Here is a 20,611-nt window from a genome sequence, read left to right on the forward strand (position 1 = left end):
TTATCCCACTAATCTTAAAAATTTATCAAGATTTCGCCATACAAAAATAACAGTTCCAAATCACTTCATTGAAATGATTTCGAACTGATCCACGCTAAATCTCTCTGTGCGACTCTGATTTTGCGCAATCTACTTGTCAGCACTGGAAATCTGTTACATTATCACAGCTGATTTAGACACTACAAAGGGGAAAAAATGTAAACAATCTAATTTTTTTTAAAGCAATGAATCTAATTTCACCTGAAAATCGACTTAACAAATAAAAAAAAATGCATCCATTATTTCTATTATATGGAAAATATTAAAAAAAGACGGCTTTTATTTGAAAATACTATATGACAATCTTTCCTTTTGATAAATATTAAGCGAAGTGAGTTCTTGAATGACAATAACAGCTGTTTTTTGATCTTTCTAACGGCAATGAGAACACTGTTAGGTTATGAAATGCTTAAATGTAATCTAATCTTTTAAATTTTCGGTCTGAACATGGTATTAGATTGTATTTAGAATTTTGCACATCTAATTGTTGTTTGTATGGATATGCAGTTGCATTTACGAACCAGAATAGGCGTAAAACACAAATATCATGAGAATTGCAATATAAATTTACCATATGACTTCGCTGTGGGAAATTAAAATGTTATATTTCGCACATATTTTCTATATTTTTGCATAAATGTACGTTTTTTGAAAGACGCAGTGGAGTCCATAATAGTACCGTTACCGGAATAGTATAGTTTTCAAATAAATCACTAATAAATTAACTTCTTTCCTACGTTTTATTTTAGTTGTGGTTTTTGGCGCTTTCCTAACGTATGTATGTAAGCGATATCGATGAAATTTCTTTGCCTAATTTTTTTTTAAAGGATCCATGTAATGAACGCATATAAAGATTTTGGATTTTTGGTTAGACTTCATACCCTTGTTATTAATAAATATGTTCAATATTAGGGGGCATATTTTATTAACCATGAAATCGGTCTAAACTTTCAGTAGAGTCCACATGCCATAATAATTATTTCCGTCCTTCTAGTTGACTTTACCCTCAAATGTCAAATATATTTTATTTTGTCCCTTAAGTTAAATTTATGTTGTTAAATATCTCATTATGTGGTTCAGTAATAAAAATTATTCATGTTAAATATAATATGTTAAATATAATTATTTTAATATCATTCATTTATTATATTTGTAAATGTTTTCATATTTTATAGAATGTAGTAGACAGAGATTATGTCAAGTCCATCTATGGTACGGTAAAAACAATTGGTTTGGCTGAAATCTCAACCATAAAATGCTGTTAAGTTGGCACAAGGTATCCAAGAAACCAATTAAGCTATATTAATCAAAATACTGGCTCGAATACCACCTTCTCAATAATGTAGAAGTGGGCGATATCGGATGATAACAACGCACATTCCCTATAACGGTTATGTTGAAAACTACTAAAATGGCGATAGCTCACTAAATGTTAAACTTATTACACACAACTTACAACTTACAACTTACATTAAAAGGTGGTGGTTAAAAGATTCAATGGAATCGGTGCAAAAATTGGACAATGGGCGTTGCACCGTTCACCCTAAGGTGAAATTCGATATCTCAGCAACCTACTTTCTATATATCACAAATTTTAAATGCATTTAATCCACTAATTTTATAGTTTATAAATCAAGTATCAATAGAGATATTAGAATAAAACTTTTCGCAAATAGTATTCTCAAGAGATGCCATCCTACTTCTAAAAATTGTCGAATCGAATCGTAATTCTTCAAACTACCAGATATACATATATGGACTATAGTGCTTATGGCGGGTGGGATTTAAAATAGCATCCCCCGATTTCGGGGTTAAAATGGGTATGTACGGAAAGAAGAGGTTCTCCAGATTTAGAAAAAAAACTATGTGTATAGTCGCTGACTTATGGTTTTGAGATATTTTCATTTAACGTTCAAAAATTTAGTTATTTATTGTGCGTGTTTCTTTGATGGATAATGAACTTTACACATATATTTTTATTTTTTATATCTACAAACACTTCACCAGTTCGTTCTACTCATTTGTTTTGCATTAAATATGTTAAAATAACCTTAATTCCAAGAAGTTTAACGGGAAAGAACTGAAAAAAGGCCTGGTGCCACCGAAACACACAACTTCTTGCTAAAGCAACATCTGGGTAAGCCTCCTTGATCATATCAAACTTCTCTGTCGCAGATTTACCGAGTTTCCCACAGAATTTAATCCCGTACATCTGCTCTAACAAACGCTGCATTTTCGGCTTGCACCACTCACAGAAGGTGCTCGGAGACAACTGACCAGCCGCTCGTCCGTTAGCTAGGAACGCCCTCTACCGAATCCGGTCGGTACCCGCAAAATCCGAAGTACAATGGCGGCGGAAGGAAATCAGTTCCATTACTTTCTGGACCAACCCTGTATCTTAGCAAATTTAAGTGAACGTATAATATTAGACATACTGTAGTTTAATGACGAAAATGCGTACAACCGATCCACGAATTACCTCAGCTCCCATATACTACTCATACTTGTAATAATGAGAGGAAACATCTTATTTAAGTTAAAAAGGAGCTGTGAGAACTACACTCGTGGCCAAGCAAACCTTGCTACCTCTTGTTTTGCAGTGCTTTTACTATTACCGCGATTTGACTTATCAAACCTTTCTAAAAATTAAAATATATACAGAATAGGATATAATACTCAATAAATAAGTAGTTTCGTGAGGAAATAATTTTAATTTTTATACTATTTGTTATAAAGAAACTATGATAATAATTTTTTCTTATATTTAAATAAGAATCTTTATTTTTTATTCAAATTTTTTAATATTTGAGTAAAATTACTCTTATTTTTTTGATATGATATATTATTGAATATTTAATCAAAGTGTTTATATGCAGTTGGCGGCTATAGCTGTTTGGACCGGGCAGGCATTGAAACAAACCTTTTTTCAAGGCATTCGGTTGAGACTCCCTGCTCCCACACCTTACTAAGTATTTTTTTCAGTTCGGCCTTTGAGCTTAGCCGGTGTTGAGCTACTTTCATTTTCATGGCATGCCAAAGATTCCCAATCGGGTTCAAATTGGGAGAATTTTCTGGTCATGACATATGCGATATCCCAAGGACTGCAAACATTTTCTGAACCTGCAGAAAAGAAATTGTAGGCAGATGACATTTTTCTTAAATATAAACATGAGGATATATCGGTGATTAAACAGCATATAAAACTTACCGATTTAGCCCGACGGCACGGTGCGGAGTCGTCCTTGAAGATGGTCTTAGAAGTATGCTCATATTGGTCTTCTACGACGAGCACGATAAAATGGGATACAACTTCTTCACACTTCTCAGCGTTCATCATCCCATCAATAAAAAGTAAAGGACCTCGGATGTAAAAAGAAAAGCACGCCCAGACCATTTGGCTTTCAAGATGCTTAACCGTTCTCGTCACACAATTTTCGGCGAAACGTTACCCCCGGAAATCGGCGGACATACGGTAAATGGTCGTTGCAGTGCAAATTAAATCTGCTTTCATCCGACCATATTACCGTTTTCCACTGCTCTAAGGACCAGTTACAATGCGTTTTCCCCCATTCAAAACGAGCAAGCCTCATTTTATTGGTGAAAAGCCGCTGGTTTCCGCGCATTCAAACCATACTCCTGCAACCTCCTCCGTATTGTTATCGCACTTACTATTGCCACATTGTATTGCTCCTCTAAGCCCCGTCTTACCTCTATAGAGTTTTTAAAGCGATCCTTTAGAGATAATCTATTGATAGCACCATCTGTTCGAGGAGATGTCTTTCTCCTAGTCCCAAATCTACTGTAACACTCCAAACGATCGCCCTGGTTCATTTTTTTTTTTTAATAAATTGATTATTGTTGGATGGCTGCATCCTATTTTTCTCCCTATCTCGCGAACCGACATTCCTTTACTTAACGTATAAGTAATATATTTTTTATTAAGCGTTAATTGCATTTCACACTTCAATGTCAAATAACGGTTCTTGCACAGATGACAACAAAAATTTATTCAAATTTCAACACAACCGTTATAATTACAGTTAACATACATATATTCATAATAAAATTGACTGGTAAGGTTTGCGTGGCCACAAGTGTAATTATCCAATTATATGCTCGCTGAATTTAATTACGCTAGTTTAGAGTCATTTTGAGACTGTGATGTTAGAGGCTCTTCAAATTCATTGTCCAATATATGTATCATGCCCCTAGCGTTGTCCCTATCATTTATTGTTAAGTCTGGTTGTTTTTCGATTTCATTGTTTATACATATGTATATTCGCAACATGTTGCACAAAGTATACAAATTTTGTCCACATAAAACTTGTGATGAGTGATACTTCAATGCCGGTAATTTTTTCACTGTGATTAAAAAAAAGTATCGCAACTGCGATCTCATTTTGTATACAGCTGTTCATTTCTATGAATTGCAATTGCCGTAGACGTTCCATCTTGTAAATTGCGATAGCAGTGTCTTCCATGGATTGAAATGGCAGGTTGAATTGCGATTTCAACTTCTAAGTGTGACGTACTTATGATTTTTATTAACTTCAAGAAATTTATCAAGGAAAAGGAGTGAAATTTGCAGATGTTTGAAGTGGTACATGAAATATATGCAAAATGTACCTAATATTTGAAGAAACATTTCCAAATAGACATCCGACAGTGGAATTACCAACCCAATATTTTTACCTTTTAAATGTACAAATGTCTTAAGTAGTTGAAAAATCAGCGGCATTTTAATATGTAAGTCTAAATACATGGAATGAACTATTAAGAAATGAATATATCAAAAATTATTCTTTTGGTAGACATTTGAAAAACTGTTTCGAATTTTTATTTTTTACCCTAGAAGTTCCAAGTCATTCGGTGAAGCAGTTTTTGGGATACGGTGGAAGAAATTTTGAAAAATACACTTTTGGGAAAAACGAGTTTTAAGTTTCAAGACCGCAACTCCACGTCGAAGAGCTCCTTCTTCTAACTGCTGGTTTATTAAAACGACTTTGAATTTCAAAAAACTACTTGACCTCCGTATTCTAGACATGTTAAGAAATCAATTTATGAAAAAATCGATTCTTTGAACTCATAATCCCCTTAAGTTGGCCATCACAGTCACTAGAAGTCAGTTAAATAGGGAATTTTTGCAATTTAATGAAAACCAAAATATCAAGAAAACATTTCATGTCAACAAAAGATTTCATTACGCTATTCCAACATACTTGAAGGTCCTGTCAAATGTGTGGAAAATTTAGTTGCAAATCGCGCATCGCTATCAAAAATGTTAGGTTATAATAGACAACGCGGGAGAATGGAGTAAGTAGTGAATGATTGTCACCCACAACAAAACAATTTATTTTTTATACAACAACATTTTTCTCAATAAATGCTACATACACTTTGAAAAACTAAAACGTTTTTGTTTGAATTTTGTTTATGCTTGTCTGAAATATTTATATTAGAATCAAGCTAATTAGCCCAAATGTGATATAAACTCATCCAATGAGGCTTAATTAAATATATGTATATGAGGTATAAGGAGAAAACATCAACCATAGAATCGAAAATCATTAGTTTTCAACATTCCCGTTATAGAGAGTGTCGATGGGGTTATCCGATCTCACCAATTTTCACAGCATCGGAGGAGATGCCGATATTTGTCTCGAGTAAATTTGGTTGATATAGTGCAGAAGCCTTTCAAAATGTTGAAAAACATAGAAATCCATAATAGGATGAAACTCATCGGAAACGAAAGATAGATTAACAAAACTGTAAGGCAAAATAATTTACTGGCGATGTGAGGTGGTGAAAAGGAAAGGTCGTAGCTAAATATTTAAGGGTAGAGAATGGTTTATTCTAATTTCTAGCAAAACTATAGAAAAAAGTTATGTGCCGATAATGTAAGTAATGAAAAGGTCTATAACGTTTGTAGTTATAAAGACGTTTTTCACATAACCTCAAAATGCATGTGAAAAATTCGCATATCCCAATTTTTAAGTTTTTTTATCTTGTACAAACAATTTTTTTCTTTCGAAATTTTGTGTAAACTTACCTTAATAAAATTTTTTAGTACTCGATTAGAGGAGATATATTATCCGAATCAGAACAGTTTGTGTCAAGCTTTTTCCTAAAACTCAATACATACATACATATTTCACAAACTCAACAAAATTTGTTAGAGTAGATTTCCCTTCACCAAATCCAGGCTAAGGACAAAAAATTTATGGAGAAATGAAGAGAATTAGTACAGTAATGTCACGTATACAAAACCATAAAATTAATTTGGATTGCGTACGATATTTTGTTTACCATATTTATCTTCTTTTGTTAGGTTAGAATACTGTCGTCGCAATATAGAATAATTAGAATAGTCGACAAGTAACCAAATTTTTTTTTAAAAGATAAAATACTAAATAAAATCGAGTCTAATACATTCAAATTGAAAGAGGTCTGTATCGGGAATGAGGACATATCAATACGGCAAGTAGAATACCTATTCCGATTCTGTTCAGCCGATGATATTCTCAGTTTAAATTCTCATTATCAGAAATGTGAGGCTTTACTAATTGCATATTTCATGTAATTGGTTTTACAGATCAATTAATTTTGTATTAATATCTCTAACAATTTGATAATAAATACTCAAAGAATTTCCATTACTCAGTATTTCATTTCGGTGGTTGCTTTCAGTATTTTAGCAATTTTAACCTCAATAGAATTGCTGAGTTTGAAACGCCTTATTATAATAGGTTCACCTAATTTTGCTAAGATATCTTACATATTGACCCATATATGCGGTATAAAGATAGCCGGAAATTTTAAACTCCTATTTAAGGTACATATATGGGAATGTATTGAGTTTTGGTATTAATTAGCATTACCTGAAATCGAAGTTGTTTGAGTTTCAATAATAGAGAGATTGACCAATATATAAACGATATAAAGTCAAGCGGATGTTCGAAAATCCTTATATTAGTTATGGAAGGAACAATTTTCACGATTTTACCAATTTTAGACACAAGTTGCATTGTTATTAGAAATAGTTTTTTTTTCAATTTCATTAAGGTATCATAAATATATAGTGACCGATATATGCGGTATTAAGGCAACCGGAAGTTCGAAAATATTTATATTAGGTATATGAGGACTAAGGGAAGTATTGTCCCGATTTTACCAATTTTTGCCAAAAGGGAATGCTATTATCATTGACCGTTAAGCCGTTTATGTTCCTTATCTTCTTTTTTTCACTTCTTACAAAAAATAATATAGTTTATCGCTGAATATACATTAGATAAATTATCAAGGAACTTCTCTTGAGCATTTCCTGATTTTCACAGTTTTACCTTCCGCAATAGGGGTTAATGGTATTCGATAATATACACAATTGCCTGTGGTCCGTTTTTTAAATCTGTTGTTCCAATATTCTCAAAATGAAAAAACAAATTGGTTTTTAAAAATTCAGTTTGAAAATAAATTAAATGATTTTATTTGAAAACGGCAGGCTGAATTGCTTCTTGTCTAGACGAGAAGAAATTTTCAATCGAAGAACGGAGCACAGCGCAATTGTGCATGCGTCAGAGGACCTGGCTATGAAACGAGGGTGAATCGTAGCACAACTGGTTTGCTATAAAACTATATACAACTGCGATCAAATTCTTAGTAGAGTGCAAAAGTAAAAGGGGAAGAAGTATGCGAAATCTCTTTTATACATAAAAATTATTTTAAACCATAAAGGCTCTAACAGTAAAAACACAAATCACAAAAAAACTCATTGTTTAACTTATTTCAAGGAATTATAAGTGTGTATATCAAAAAAATTTATGAGGGATTTCGCCGGTCAAAAACTTAGTAGTGTAACAAATTAAACCCGAAATTTCGACAAAAAGTAGAAAAATATTTTTTTCATTTTTTTTTTTTTTAATTGGATATTGTGTTTTTATGAAATTAGTATTTAGTTGCGTGACCTTTATTTGTTAATATTGCAGCACAGAGTCGTTAAATTAAGTCATCTTTCGATGAAAATAGACTCCCATGCGTTCTTTACTGCCTGTCATAATTGCGTGGTCGTTGTCGGCTTACAACGGGCTATTGACTCCTTGCCTTCGATTCGTCCGACTATAAAATGGTCCGCCATTTTGTCAAATACCAACATAAATGTTCTTTGGTGAATCGAAATCTTTTTTCAACATGCTTTTAGACAATAACAGCACTTCTCTTGGACTGAGGGCACTCAGGTCGTGATCGCGAATACACTACCGTACAGTTTTAATACTTGCTGCTAGAAACTGCTTTGAGTATCTGACAATTGAATTGGCATCTCTCACTGATATCGCTATTACTAGGTTGGTATCTAATAGCGTTACGCACCATTGTGGGTGAGCAACCAATAATATTTTGGACTTCGACATAAGTTTTGCCCTCAGAAATCAATTTTTTTTTATCAGAGAACGCTTCTCAGCGTACAATTCTTATTTTTCGACATTGCTAAGTGAAGAACAGTAAAACTTAACATCATAACCAAAAATCTCAATTAAATAAATGTATCTTACCGTTATCTTTGAATTTTCACAAAAATTTTCAAATAATTTAAATTTTTCAAACACTTCATTCCCGCCAAAACAAAAACAACAAGCTAAGCGAAACAAGTCCTTGCATGTTTTCATGTCGACATCTGAAGCTAACGGATTTCAAAGTGAATTCCAAAAAAAGATGTAATAAAAAAGTATAATCACACAAATACTATATCAAAACAAGTAAGAAAAGCCCACGTTCGGGTGCACCCGAACATTTTATACTCTTGCACCCTGTTGGAATCAAAGCCAGGGATATATCTTACGATATAAAACGTCAACCAGAGGATCGGAATCTAAGCAATTTTATATATACATACACCATATAGTATAACTTATAAACTGACCTCTTCTTCTTTACTGGCGTAGACACCGCTTACGCGATTATAGCCGAGTTAACAACAGCGCGCCAGTCGTTTCTTCTCTTCGCTACGTGGCGCCAATTGGATATTCCAAGCCAAGCCAGGTCCTTCTCCACCTGGTCCTTCCAACGGAGTGGAGGTCTTCCTTTTCCTCTCTTTCGTCCATTCGGACAACATGACTTAATTCGCCGAACTATTTCAATATCGTCGTATATCTCATACAGGTCATCGTTCCATCGAATGCGATATTTGCCGTGGCCAACGCGTAAAGGACCATAAATCTTTTGCAGAACCTTTTTTTCGAAAACTCTTAAGGCCGACTCATCAGATGTTGTCATAGTCCAAGCCTCTGCACTATAGAACAGGACGGGAATTATGAGTGACTTTTAGAGTTTGGTTTTTGTTCGTCGAGAGAGGACTTTACTTTTTAATTGCCTACTTAGTCCGATTAGCACCTGTTGGCAAGAGTTATTTTGTGTTGGATTTCGAGGCTTTTATTATTGGTGGTGTTTACACTGGTTCCAAGATAGACGAAATTATCTACGACTTCAAAGTTATGACTGTGAACAGTGACGTGAGTGCCAAGTCGTGAGTGCGACGACTGTTTGTTTGATGACAGGAGATATTTCGTTTTGCCCTCGTTCACTGCCAGACCCATTTGCTTTGCTTCCTTGTCTAGTCTGGAGAAAGTAGAACTAACGGCGCGGGTGTTGAGGCCGATGATATCATACGCCAGCAGCTGTACACTCTTATCAAAGATTGTACCTGCTCGAGTAAGTTCTGCAGCTCGAATTATACGGGGTTGTGCGCTGGGTTTGGGTCCCACCACGTAAAAAACAGTAGCAATGAAAAAGATTCAGTTAAATACATATATATTCGCCATACGATTTGTTGGAAAAACCAAAATTATTATATGTAGTAGTTATACAAAATCAGACGGATGTTCAAAAATCCTGGTAATGGTCATATGGGAACTAGGTGAAGTTTTCGCCCAATTGTATTCATTTTAGGCGCAGTGATATGCTATTATGAGTCAAATACGTTCTGAAATTTTCATTGAGATAACTCAAATATTGGCCGATATATCCAGAATAAAGTCACCAGGAAGCTCGAAAATCTTTATGTTAAATATATGGGGGCTCAGGGAAGGACTCGATTCCACCCATTTTGGATACACAGAATTACTACTGCAGAAAAACGATTGTTTCTGAATTTCTATTGCATATATCACACGTTGACCGATATTTTCGAACAAAAGTCAACTATAGGTACTGGGATCCAAACATTCGGTACCTAGGGGCTTGAACAGCTTTTGTTAGATTTGAACACTTTTAAGGCATTATTCGTGCAAAGTTTAATCCCGTTATATTAATTGCTTCTTGATTTCTGTACTGGAAAGTAAAAGAATCAAGTGGAAAAGAATGTCACGTTCCAAATGTTATCGAACTCGGTCAGTCGGGTCCCGAGATATAAGATTTTACCAAACAGTCTGTGGTGCCACGCCCATCGTCCAATTTTTACCACGGTTTCTACAAAGACTTATCATACCATACCGGCGGCAAATTTTTACGTTTTTGGGGCATTTAGTTATCAATTTATCGCGCTTTTAGTAGTTTTCAACAGTATCGTTATATGGGGAGTGAGCGGGGTTTTCATTCGATTTCATCCATTTTCACACCATCGGTTGTCTTGTAATATTCGTGCCAGGCGAATTGGGTTGTTATAGCTTTAGTGGTTTAAGAGATATGCACATTAAACTTATTAGAGGGCGGAGCCACGGCCACTTTTTCAAAATTTGTTATCCACAGGTGCCCCTTGCTACTACGATCCCCTGTGCCAAATTACATTTTATATCTTAATTTAGTGCTTAGTTATGGTACTTTATATGTTTTCGGTTAATGGCGATTTGTGCTCGTGGCAGTGGTCCGATTACGCCCATCTACGAACTCGAATTTTTTTTGTACTAAGAAACGCACATACAAAGTTTCATCAAGATATCTCAATTTTTACTCATGTTACAGCTTGTAAGGACGGATGGACGGACACGGACAGACAGACAGTCAACCGGATTTCAAATTCTTTCGTCACCCTGATCATTTATATACATATGTATTTATAATCTTATATCTATCTCGTTTAGTTTTAGGTGATACGTACAAGCTTTAGGTGAACGAAACTATAATACTCTGTAGCAATTGGTTGAAAGAGTATAATGATAAGAATGAGATTTTCTTATTGTAATATTTCCCGCATTCGAGGGAACGATGAGCTGTACGAGATATACGACGACATTGACATAGTTCAGCGAATTAAAAGACAGCGGCAACGCTGGCTAGTTCATGATGTCCATGGACGAAAACACTCCAGCTCTGAAAATATTCGACGCAGTACCCGCCGGGGGAAGCAGAGGAAGAGGAAGACCTCCACTCCGTTAGAAGGACCAAGTGGAGAAGGACCTGCCTTCGCTTGGAATATCTATTTGGCGCCACGTAGCGAAAAGAACAAACGACTGGCGCGCTGTTGTGAACTCGGCTATAATCGCGTAAGCGGTGTCTACGCCAGTAAAGAAGAAGAGAGAAGAAGAAGAATAGTTCCCCTAAACACCCTTTGTTACTTCCCTTGATTTTGGCAAAATTCAGATGTATAATTTTAATCTGTATCCGAGCTCATATTCCTTTTTAAAGGGTTAATATAAAAATTTGAGTTGTGTAGATTATTTTACATATTTTATTTTTACTGTACTTACTTTTCAAAATTGAACCTTTATGGACCGCAATATTGATTTGTATTCGCGAAGCACCACTTATGGGAAATGCAAATCTTGGGTGGATATCAGCATAAGTTTGATGTAATTCCCTCGAAGGCTTGATTCCATCGAAATCTTTGTAAATTTTTGGATCTCCGGAGAAAAAATGTGGAAAGGACGGAAATATAGGAGCTCCGTTATAGCATTTAGTGGCATTTATGACTCCACTGGGCAAGCACACTTGAGTATTGTGACAGTAGCATTCATTTTCTGGATTATTTTCTGGGCTAGAGAAAACATTCAATGGCGTTCGGTAACGAAAAGCGTCAATATTATTAAGGATTGTAACTTCTTTTTCAAAAGAAAGAGGAATTTTTCTGCAAAGTACTTGCAAAAAAACTTGCAAGTCTTCTCTGGTATTTAAAATATGAGGCGGAAACATTGATGCATCTGAACCATCAACACGATTGCATTTCTGATCTGACCAGAAGTCTAGAAGAGGTTGACCATTGAACTGTGTTATTATACTAAATTTTCGAATATCGTCTTCGCCTGTATTTATTTGAAGAGAGTCCACACTAGTTCCATTTCGCTAATAAATATTTGTATAAGAAAAAAATAAAACAAATTTTAATTAAATTATTTTGATATATTTGTGTATAATTTAGTTTGATAGGTTAAATAAAAATTACTTAAGAAGGTTGTACATAAAAGTTAATTAATTTTATCAAACAAACAAATAAATAAATACAAAACAAAGTATAGTTAACTAACTACATAGATTGAGGATGCATTCGAGCTACATAATAATTGCAGCAATACAGCAATTTGGAGGATGGAGTCATGTGTAGAAGTTCACGCAAGTGAGGAAAGTTCTCTGATCGCCATTCACTTGGGAGTGGCCAGAAACAACTCTTTTATATATGGCTCAAGTAGCTCACGACTTCCGGTCTTTGACCAAGTATCCTGGTTAATTTCCGCGTACATGCCTCCCTTACTGTTGAGAAAGACCTTGGCTGAAGCATCTCGGAATGGTACCGGCGTCGTCATCGATTTCGACGCCAACACGCGACACCCAATCTGGAGTAGCTCCGATACCAATAATAGAGGTGAGTCGCTTTTTGATTTTATTGTTAGCGAAAAAATTTGCATCTGTAATAGGGGATACTCTCCTACTTTTGTGACTGTAGGCAGGTAGGATGTTCTTGAACTCACCCTAGCCTCTCACGTAATTGCCCCGCTGATCTCAAATTGGAGGGTTCTCGATGATCACTCTTTTTCTGGTCACAGGTATATCGAGTTTAGTCTAGTTGGAGAAGGTCCGCCTAGAAAATCCTAGGAATACAGACAGGGAAGGATACCATAGGAGGTTTCGGCAACCTCTCCCACACGCACTGGGGGTGGACGCGTTGGCCACAACCGATGTGGTGGTCAGGTGGGTCGAAGTCTTCAGCTCGGCGTGCAATACGACACTGGAAGCTCCTGTCCAATGAAAACACCGAAGGGCAGAGGGAAACCTCTCTGGTGGACTATGGAACTCGCGCATATCAGGGCGTCCTGCAGACATTTATTTAACAGGGCTGGGCGTTGTATAAAACAGGACTTGCAATATGCAAATCCAAGTTAAGAAACGCTAAGAGGACCTCGGGGAAGAGCTTCTGCGAAAAAGTGGAGGGCTGTCACGAGTCCTCTAGGTTTAGACGTATTCTCGCAAAAAACCCAGACTCCCCGGGTTATCTCAAACAAGTGGGAAGGGGCCCTGAGCAGTGAAGAAATACTTCAGAAGCTCCTTTCCGAGCAACACGTCCTCTGTGGGGGTATCTATCGGAGTGTTGCCTGTTGACTGCACGACCTTTGCTGACTTTCTGGATGAGCGACACTTGACATAGGCGATCAGTACGCTCAAACCGTTTAGTCCCCGAGATCGGACGGCATCATATCAGCGCAGCTGCAGCAGGCTGTTAAGGTGTCATGCAGCTGGTTGGCACCTATCTATGCGAACAGCATCATACTAGGCTACATCCCGGGGGCCTGGAGATGAGTCAGAGTTACGTTTATCCCGAAGGCTGGTAAGGGCTCCCATGTTACGGCCTGCTTTTTGCCTAAAACTGTGGAGAGACTGATGGATTGGTACATAAGCAGGCGCATTCCGAGAGACTATCGATCTAAGGATTTCGCTGTTGGGACCTTCCTTGATATCGAGGGAGCTTTCAACAACGTCTTGCTGGAGGCAGTCGTAACTGCTCTTGACGGTCTTGGGGTTGAATCAAACCTCAAACACCTCATCGATCGAAACGGAATGAGGCAACGGGCGCGCGCGGCGAAATGTGAGCATTTCTTTCTGCTCTTCTATGGATCTTGGCCGTTAACGACCTGCTCGAAAACCTCGAGGAGCGTGGCTATCGGGTGATTGCCTATGCAGTCGATGTAGCAATGTAGCACTTATGGTCAAAGGAAAGTTCCTTAGCACCGTGTACGAGTTGACGCAGGGTATCTCAGCGTTGTAACAAAATGAGAGGTCGGAAGTGGTCTCGCCATCAATCGAAATAAAACCGAAATGGTAGAAGATATAAGATCCCGGTGGCACCGCTGCCGCAAATGTGAGGCCTCTCACCGAAAGTGGTACTCGGGCTCTATAACACCATAGTCAAGTCCATTATGTTCTATGGAAGCCGTTGAAGGAGAGAGGCAGTAAGGTTCTTTACGGATGGGTCAAATCTGGGGGAGGGAAGGTTGGTGGAGGGGTTTACTGTCGGGAGCTCTTTATCAACTCCAGTTTCAGACACCCTGACTATTGCAGTGACTTCCAGGCAGAGGTTGCAGTCATCAAGGTAGCAGCAGATTTTCTGCTCCGGAGTGCGTCCTCCTTTAGAGAAGTAACCATTCACTCAGATAGCAGAGCGGCGATACGAGAAAAGAATTGAAATTCTCCATCATAATTTCAGTCGACGAAGGAAAAAAGAATATTTGAAAGACCTTCACAAGAGGGCATGGCAGGAATTAGTTGAAAGATCCAACTTTGACGCCTATTTGTCAAGATGGATGACTATTTTTTAGAAGTAATTTTCGGAAGAGCAGTGGAGTATAATCCTTGAGATGATAAATCAAAATTTCATTGAGTTATCGAAAAATATGTAGCACGTGCGCAACAACAAAACACAGCGCCCTCTTTTTGGAAACAGCCCAATTATATGGAGGGTTATGAGAAAGTTCTGTCAACTAACTTTTCTCCCCTGGCATTAAGCGGGAGCAGTTTAAAGAATTTTTCATTCATCGATACGAAAGCGAAGCCAGCCGCCATTTATTGACTGTCGGCCATTCAGTTTTTTATGAGTTGTTTGGTGATGACAGTAACAACGAACACTTCAAAGAGGGGTGTTATCTAGACTTCTCTGAATCTTAATGAATATAATGTTGTTAGATCCATAAAAGTATGAGGGTTCATCTTGTGTCTTACGCTGATGATGTGTCGATTTCGATAAGAGGAAATTCACGAATACTCTCGCTATCATTATGCAAACGATATTAAATGACATATATCGTGCGGACTAAACTTATAAGCTAGCAAAACAGAGCTATTAATATTCTCTAGGAAACGCAGAACTCCGGAAGTTATGTCGTCATTATTAAATGGTATCAACCTAACAACGGGAGATAAGGCTATTTGGGACAAAGAAGATGTCATGGAAGCCGAATTTAGACGCTAGTCTAAGAAAAGCAGCTAAATCACTTAGCACCTGTAAAAGGATGGCGAGTCTTAAATAGGGATTAAAGCTTCGGGTGACTCATTGGCTTCGTACAGGAGTTGTAACGTTGATTATGACTTACGATATATTGTTAAGGTGGCCATTAACGGAAAAGAAATATGCGGTAAGATGAATGGAAGCTTTGTATACTTTCCATTCAGCTTGTATATGCATTACTGGAGCGCTTAGAACAACGCCAAGTCAGGCACTAATCGTCATTGCCAACAGACTTGTTCCGTAAACAACGGACAGCGCAGGTCTGAGAGAATTATCCTTATTAGTCAAAAGTAACAAGATGCATTCTATGATACCGCTTCTACCTAATATCACGAATTTTCGAATTCTTTTAAAATTTAATTTAAATTTGATTCATAATATCGCTTTCTCTTTCAGAAAAAAGTGGGAAAGCGAGCGAGGTGGACAAGGGCTCAGGGATAAACATGTGTCCTATTTCACGATAAACCTGCAATGGGTTCCAAGTCATAGTGAACTGCTCTGGTAACTGTGAAGCAGATGAACTAGCAAGAACAGGCAGTAACCAACAAGTAGACTCCGGAAAAGAGCGAATTTATATATGTACCTCTGGCTACTTGTAGACATTTAATCGGCAAACCATTATAAGTATAGCTGAGCCTCGGTTGAGTCAATCCCGGACTAGCTCAACAAACAGCCAAAGTGGCATGAATGGAACATGGAAAGTGCTAATAGGTCACTGTCTAAATATCAGATATTCCAGCAGACTAGAAACACCATATAATGACTACTGTAGAAATTTTCAAGAGGTAGATAAAGATAAAAAATAAAACATCTTCTATTTGAATCGATTTGTATAGGTTAAATCCCATCTGTTGGTCGAAGGTTTCTTAACGACGTTTCGGAGGTTACACAGATGAAACTTTTCGTACGGATGAACTCCGCAACAGCACGGGTGGCTCAGAGTGGAAGCAATGGAGTAAGGAGACTTTAATCTCTTAGTGAGCCTCCGAAAGGTGTCGTTAGACAGCCACACTACCTATCTACCTATGGTCTCCGACTTCCCCTTCTGGGTGCTACATACTCCGTGGCAAGTGTTTTTTAAGAGACGTATCAGATGACTAACTTTTATGGGAAAAGTTGTTGTTGCGTTGGGTCACTTCACTAGGGTCTAAAATTTATAGTAAATTTTGTATGATTTTTCTTGTTTTTCAGTGCAAAAAATTAAAATTTGTCAATTTTTTTAAAACGTGTGTGTCTCTGTGGAAAATTTTTAAAATTTCTAAAGGACATGTGCACATGATTTCGTACTCAAGTAAAACGTAAGAAAGCATATGTTGTCTTGTAAGGTGATCAACTCTGAAAGCTATAGCAACAAATCATGCAATTATATATTATGCTACAATTAACATGTTCGTCGATTATTTTTTTAGAAGGAAGATAAAGGAAATTCTAATCCTAAGAAACCTCAGTGCGCTATTCCAGAAAACATGGTTAAATTTAAATGATTTTTTTTAAGTCACGACTTTTTAAAGTGCAACTATCCGAGGGTTAGTGGATTTACAAAACAATGTGTTTAAAGTACTTTATTTTAATATTGATAAAGTCAGTATGAGTTTGCTAGACAGACTATATACATATAAGTTGTCAGAATTTATATGTTGCATAAATATTGAATTTACTGTAGTTAGATGTACTTACATTCATTAATAAGCCGAAGTGAGTTGACCCGGTTCCAATATCCAAAGATACAATTCGATCACGGTATCCCCACAAAAATTCATGTGCCGTAAGAGTCTTAAATGCACCTTCGTCATATGCATTAATTAAATTTATGGCCATAATTTTCTTGAAAATGTTAATTTTTTCAATTTTAGTAGAAGCGCTTATTAGGGGCACGTTAGGAAGCACAAATATATCGCGTTCTTCACAGTTAGATTTCTCGGGTAGAAACTGGTAAGTTCTATGATCCTAGATATCACAAATAAGAAATAAAAAATATAATAACAAGGTGCATATAATAATACCAGTGTTAAAGTTAAAAAATACATATTAGGTTGTCAAAAAAGTCTTGCGATATTTTCGCTAGTTGGCGCTGAAAGCGCGTAGTTCTAGTTTTATTCGTCGCATCGGGTCATGCTATACCTTTTTGGAAAGCTCATTTCACGCGCTAACACGTGTTTGATTGATTGTCGTTTCTTTTAAGTCGTTCGTGAGTTATAGCGTCGCAAACATGGAGCAAAACAAAGAGAAAATACGGCATATTTTACAGTACTACTACGATAAAGGCAAAAATGCATCTCAAGCCGCCAATAAAATTTGTGCAGTTTATGGACCCCATACAGTTTCCATTTCCACCGCACAACGATGGTTTCAACGTTTTCGTTCTGATGTAGAGGTGGTCGAAGATGCGCCACGCTCCGGAAGGCCTGTCGTCGAAAATTGCGATAAAATCGCTGAATTGGTCGAAAGAGACCGGCATAGTAGCAGCCGTAGCATCGGTCAAGAGCTAGGCATGAGTCATCAAAAACTCATTTCAATTTCAATAAAAATACCGCAAGATTTTTTTGACAACCCATTATTTATAAAGAAGTATTAGAGAAAATGAGAAAACCAAATTTTAACGAGTTTAGTAAACACACTAACGCTAAATGCGCACAATACAAACAAATTAAATTTCAGATATGGTAAAATGCCTTTGGGAATATTCTAGATGACCAGAACAGATAGCTCTCTGAGAAAGAGTGTAGATAGAATTGTCAAAACGTATGATGGGCTCAAGAATACCCCAAAATACTTTCCTTTTTTACTCACGGTGAGACACAAAATATTCGGCGACGTTTGTCATGATCTAATGAGAATGAATAACTCATAAAGGGATACAATTCTCAGCACAATTATTAGAGGATAGAACGGCGATTTACCCTTTATTATCAGCATTCCCGAATCGGCAACCTTCCCTCATGCTCTACACCAAGAGTTGCACAATATGTTCTTCAGAACAATCACATTACAAGATGTTTTCCAAAGTAATCGGACTTTTTAATCTAGCGCCCCGGGTGGCGCCATCTTTATCTTTATCGATTGTCTAGTAAGAATACTCGTATAATGACATTTCATTGAATGGAAGTGAAGTTATTGCATTTTAGGTGTCAGTATGTTTGTGTTATCGGTGTGAAAATGAGCTTCGAACAGAAAGCCAACATTAAATTTTGTTTTAAAATTGATAAAACTTTTACCGAAACATTTCAAACTGATGAAACAAGTTTATGGCGATGATTGCCTATCCCGTAGCAGAGTGCACGAGTGGTTTCAACGTTTTCAAAGTGGTCGTGAGGACATAAATGACGATCAACATGTGGGCCAATCAAAATCCGTGATCACCGGAAATTCCATTGAAACTGTGCGTGAATTCATCAAAAATCAGCCGAAATCATAATTGAAATTCATGGAAATGGAATTGAAGATCTCCAAAACATCGATTTATCACATTTTGACCGAACATTTGGGCTCACGAAAAGTGTGTGCACGGTTTGTTCCGCACAAATTGACTGACCAAAAATTGCTCTGAATCCAACATTCGAAGGACATCATTAAAGAGGTTTATTTGACCAAAAACCACATTTTAACCATTAACCACACCCCGCATTCACCTGATATGGTACCGTGAGACTCTTCATTTTTGGAAAAATGCTAAAACGAGCTAAAACACTCGTTCGGCATGCTTTTGGACCGTGCAAAAAGCTGTATTGAAGCAGAAGGAGACTATTTTGAATAAAATAAATTGATTTTGCCGAAAAAACCATTTGTTCTGTTTTTTTTTAAGTCATATACACATAATTAAAACAATCAGTCATCGCCACGACTACACCAAGTAACACCCCCATCCTCGTTGTAGTAACAAATTTAGTAACAACAGATCTTTTTATCCCAAGCTTACATATTCTAACTTTCCTAAACAAATCAGCTGCCAATATGCATCCACCTGCTTACGGAGCTCAATGAACTACCGTTCCCCGTAATAATTACGGGGACATATAATAATTGGGATATTATGACGGTGTTGGACACTTCATTACATTCAGCACAAGTTAATTACCAAAATTATACAGACTTGTCATCATCCAAAACCATCCAATTGTTCACCGAAACAAACACTCTCCACAAGACCAGTTCATAGTCCAAATAAAGTACAATGAAGCCTTTTTACTAACATGGAATCAACCGATACCGAATGAAATTTATTTATTATTGTATTTATTTATTATACAACAAATCAAATTAATTCACTTCCCCAAGAATATTACGATATACGAATTTAGAACATTTCGCTGAAAAAAGTCAAGTTAATAATCTTATTAAGACCAAATATTTTTGCCAATCTCGACGACACCTAAACCACTGTTATCAAATATGATATCTGGACAATAACCATTAAAAGACGCCAAATGGAAGAACTTTTTGCTAAAGGAATAATAAGAAGATAGAAATCGCCACATAATTTATTATCCGTAAAGAACGAAAAATTCGATTTTTTTTAAAGGTAATAGCTTTCGGTATTAAAATCCTCCATTAGCATTTCACAGTGAAGTAAATGACACTGTCAATATATGAGAATAAAATGAAATGCCTAGAAAATGCGAATAAGAAAAACCAACTAAATAAATAGGTATTTGCAAAAAATGAAGTCGATTTCTTGGGATAAAAAATAAATCCAAATTAGAAGGGAATGAGTAGGTCCGGGTGTAACCGAGCATTTTATACTTTTGCCATTTTGCAAGGATAAAAGCCAAGAAAGTTCAAGTTTTTCAAAAACTTTATATTAAAAAATATTGCGTAAAAATTCATTTTTATTATTCTTACATGTATTAATGGTCATTGACTCACTTAATCGTATTACTACATTTTGCTTTATACGAGTATCCTATACATTTTTTTAAATAAACCTAATTAACTCAAATCATGTACATACATATGTGTGAAATAGTATAAATTCAACCAATATTAATAAATTATCATAATTGAAATAATAACTGTTAATATACGTTTACATAAAGGGTGTTTAATTAGACTAGTGGTTTTCAAGAAAAAATAAATGATTATATCATTATGGAAACTTCATTTTTAAAGAAATTTAGAGATGGTTTCCTGTGCCCATAGAGCTCAGCAAACAATAAG

The 20,611-nt window shown here is 36.3% G+C and overlaps 1 protein-coding gene and 1 long non-coding RNA gene across 3 annotated transcripts in view; both read right to left on the reverse strand.

The window, feature by feature from the left end:
• The window catches only part of LOC126756561 (lysosome membrane protein 2), a 33,197-nt gene that overhangs the window by 4,885 nt on the left and 7,701 nt on the right, over window positions 1-20,611 (reverse strand). For both annotated transcript variants that reach the window (XM_050469719.1, XM_050469720.1), the window contains exons 5-6: window positions 17,135-17,404; window positions 11,715-12,306 (exon numbers count right to left, since the gene is read on the reverse strand). In XM_050469719.1, the coding sequence (XP_050325676.1) occupies window positions 11,715-12,306; window positions 17,135-17,404 (862 nt within the window). The remainder of the gene's footprint in view (window positions 1-11,714; window positions 12,307-17,134; window positions 17,405-20,611) is intronic.
• Window positions 2,788-3,928, reverse strand: LOC126756614 (uncharacterized). Its single transcript, XR_007666613.1, has 2 exons — window positions 3,248-3,928; window positions 2,788-3,159 (listed from the first exon to the last, which is right to left on the reverse strand). It is a non-coding gene; the product is annotated as an uncharacterized LOC126756614 (long non-coding RNA).

Source organism: Bactrocera neohumeralis, chromosome 4 (genome assembly GCF_024586455.1).
Source record: "Bactrocera neohumeralis isolate Rockhampton chromosome 4, APGP_CSIRO_Bneo_wtdbg2-racon-allhic-juicebox.fasta_v2, whole genome shotgun sequence".
Classification (NCBI taxonomy): domain Eukaryota; kingdom Metazoa; phylum Arthropoda; class Insecta; order Diptera; family Tephritidae; genus Bactrocera; species Bactrocera neohumeralis.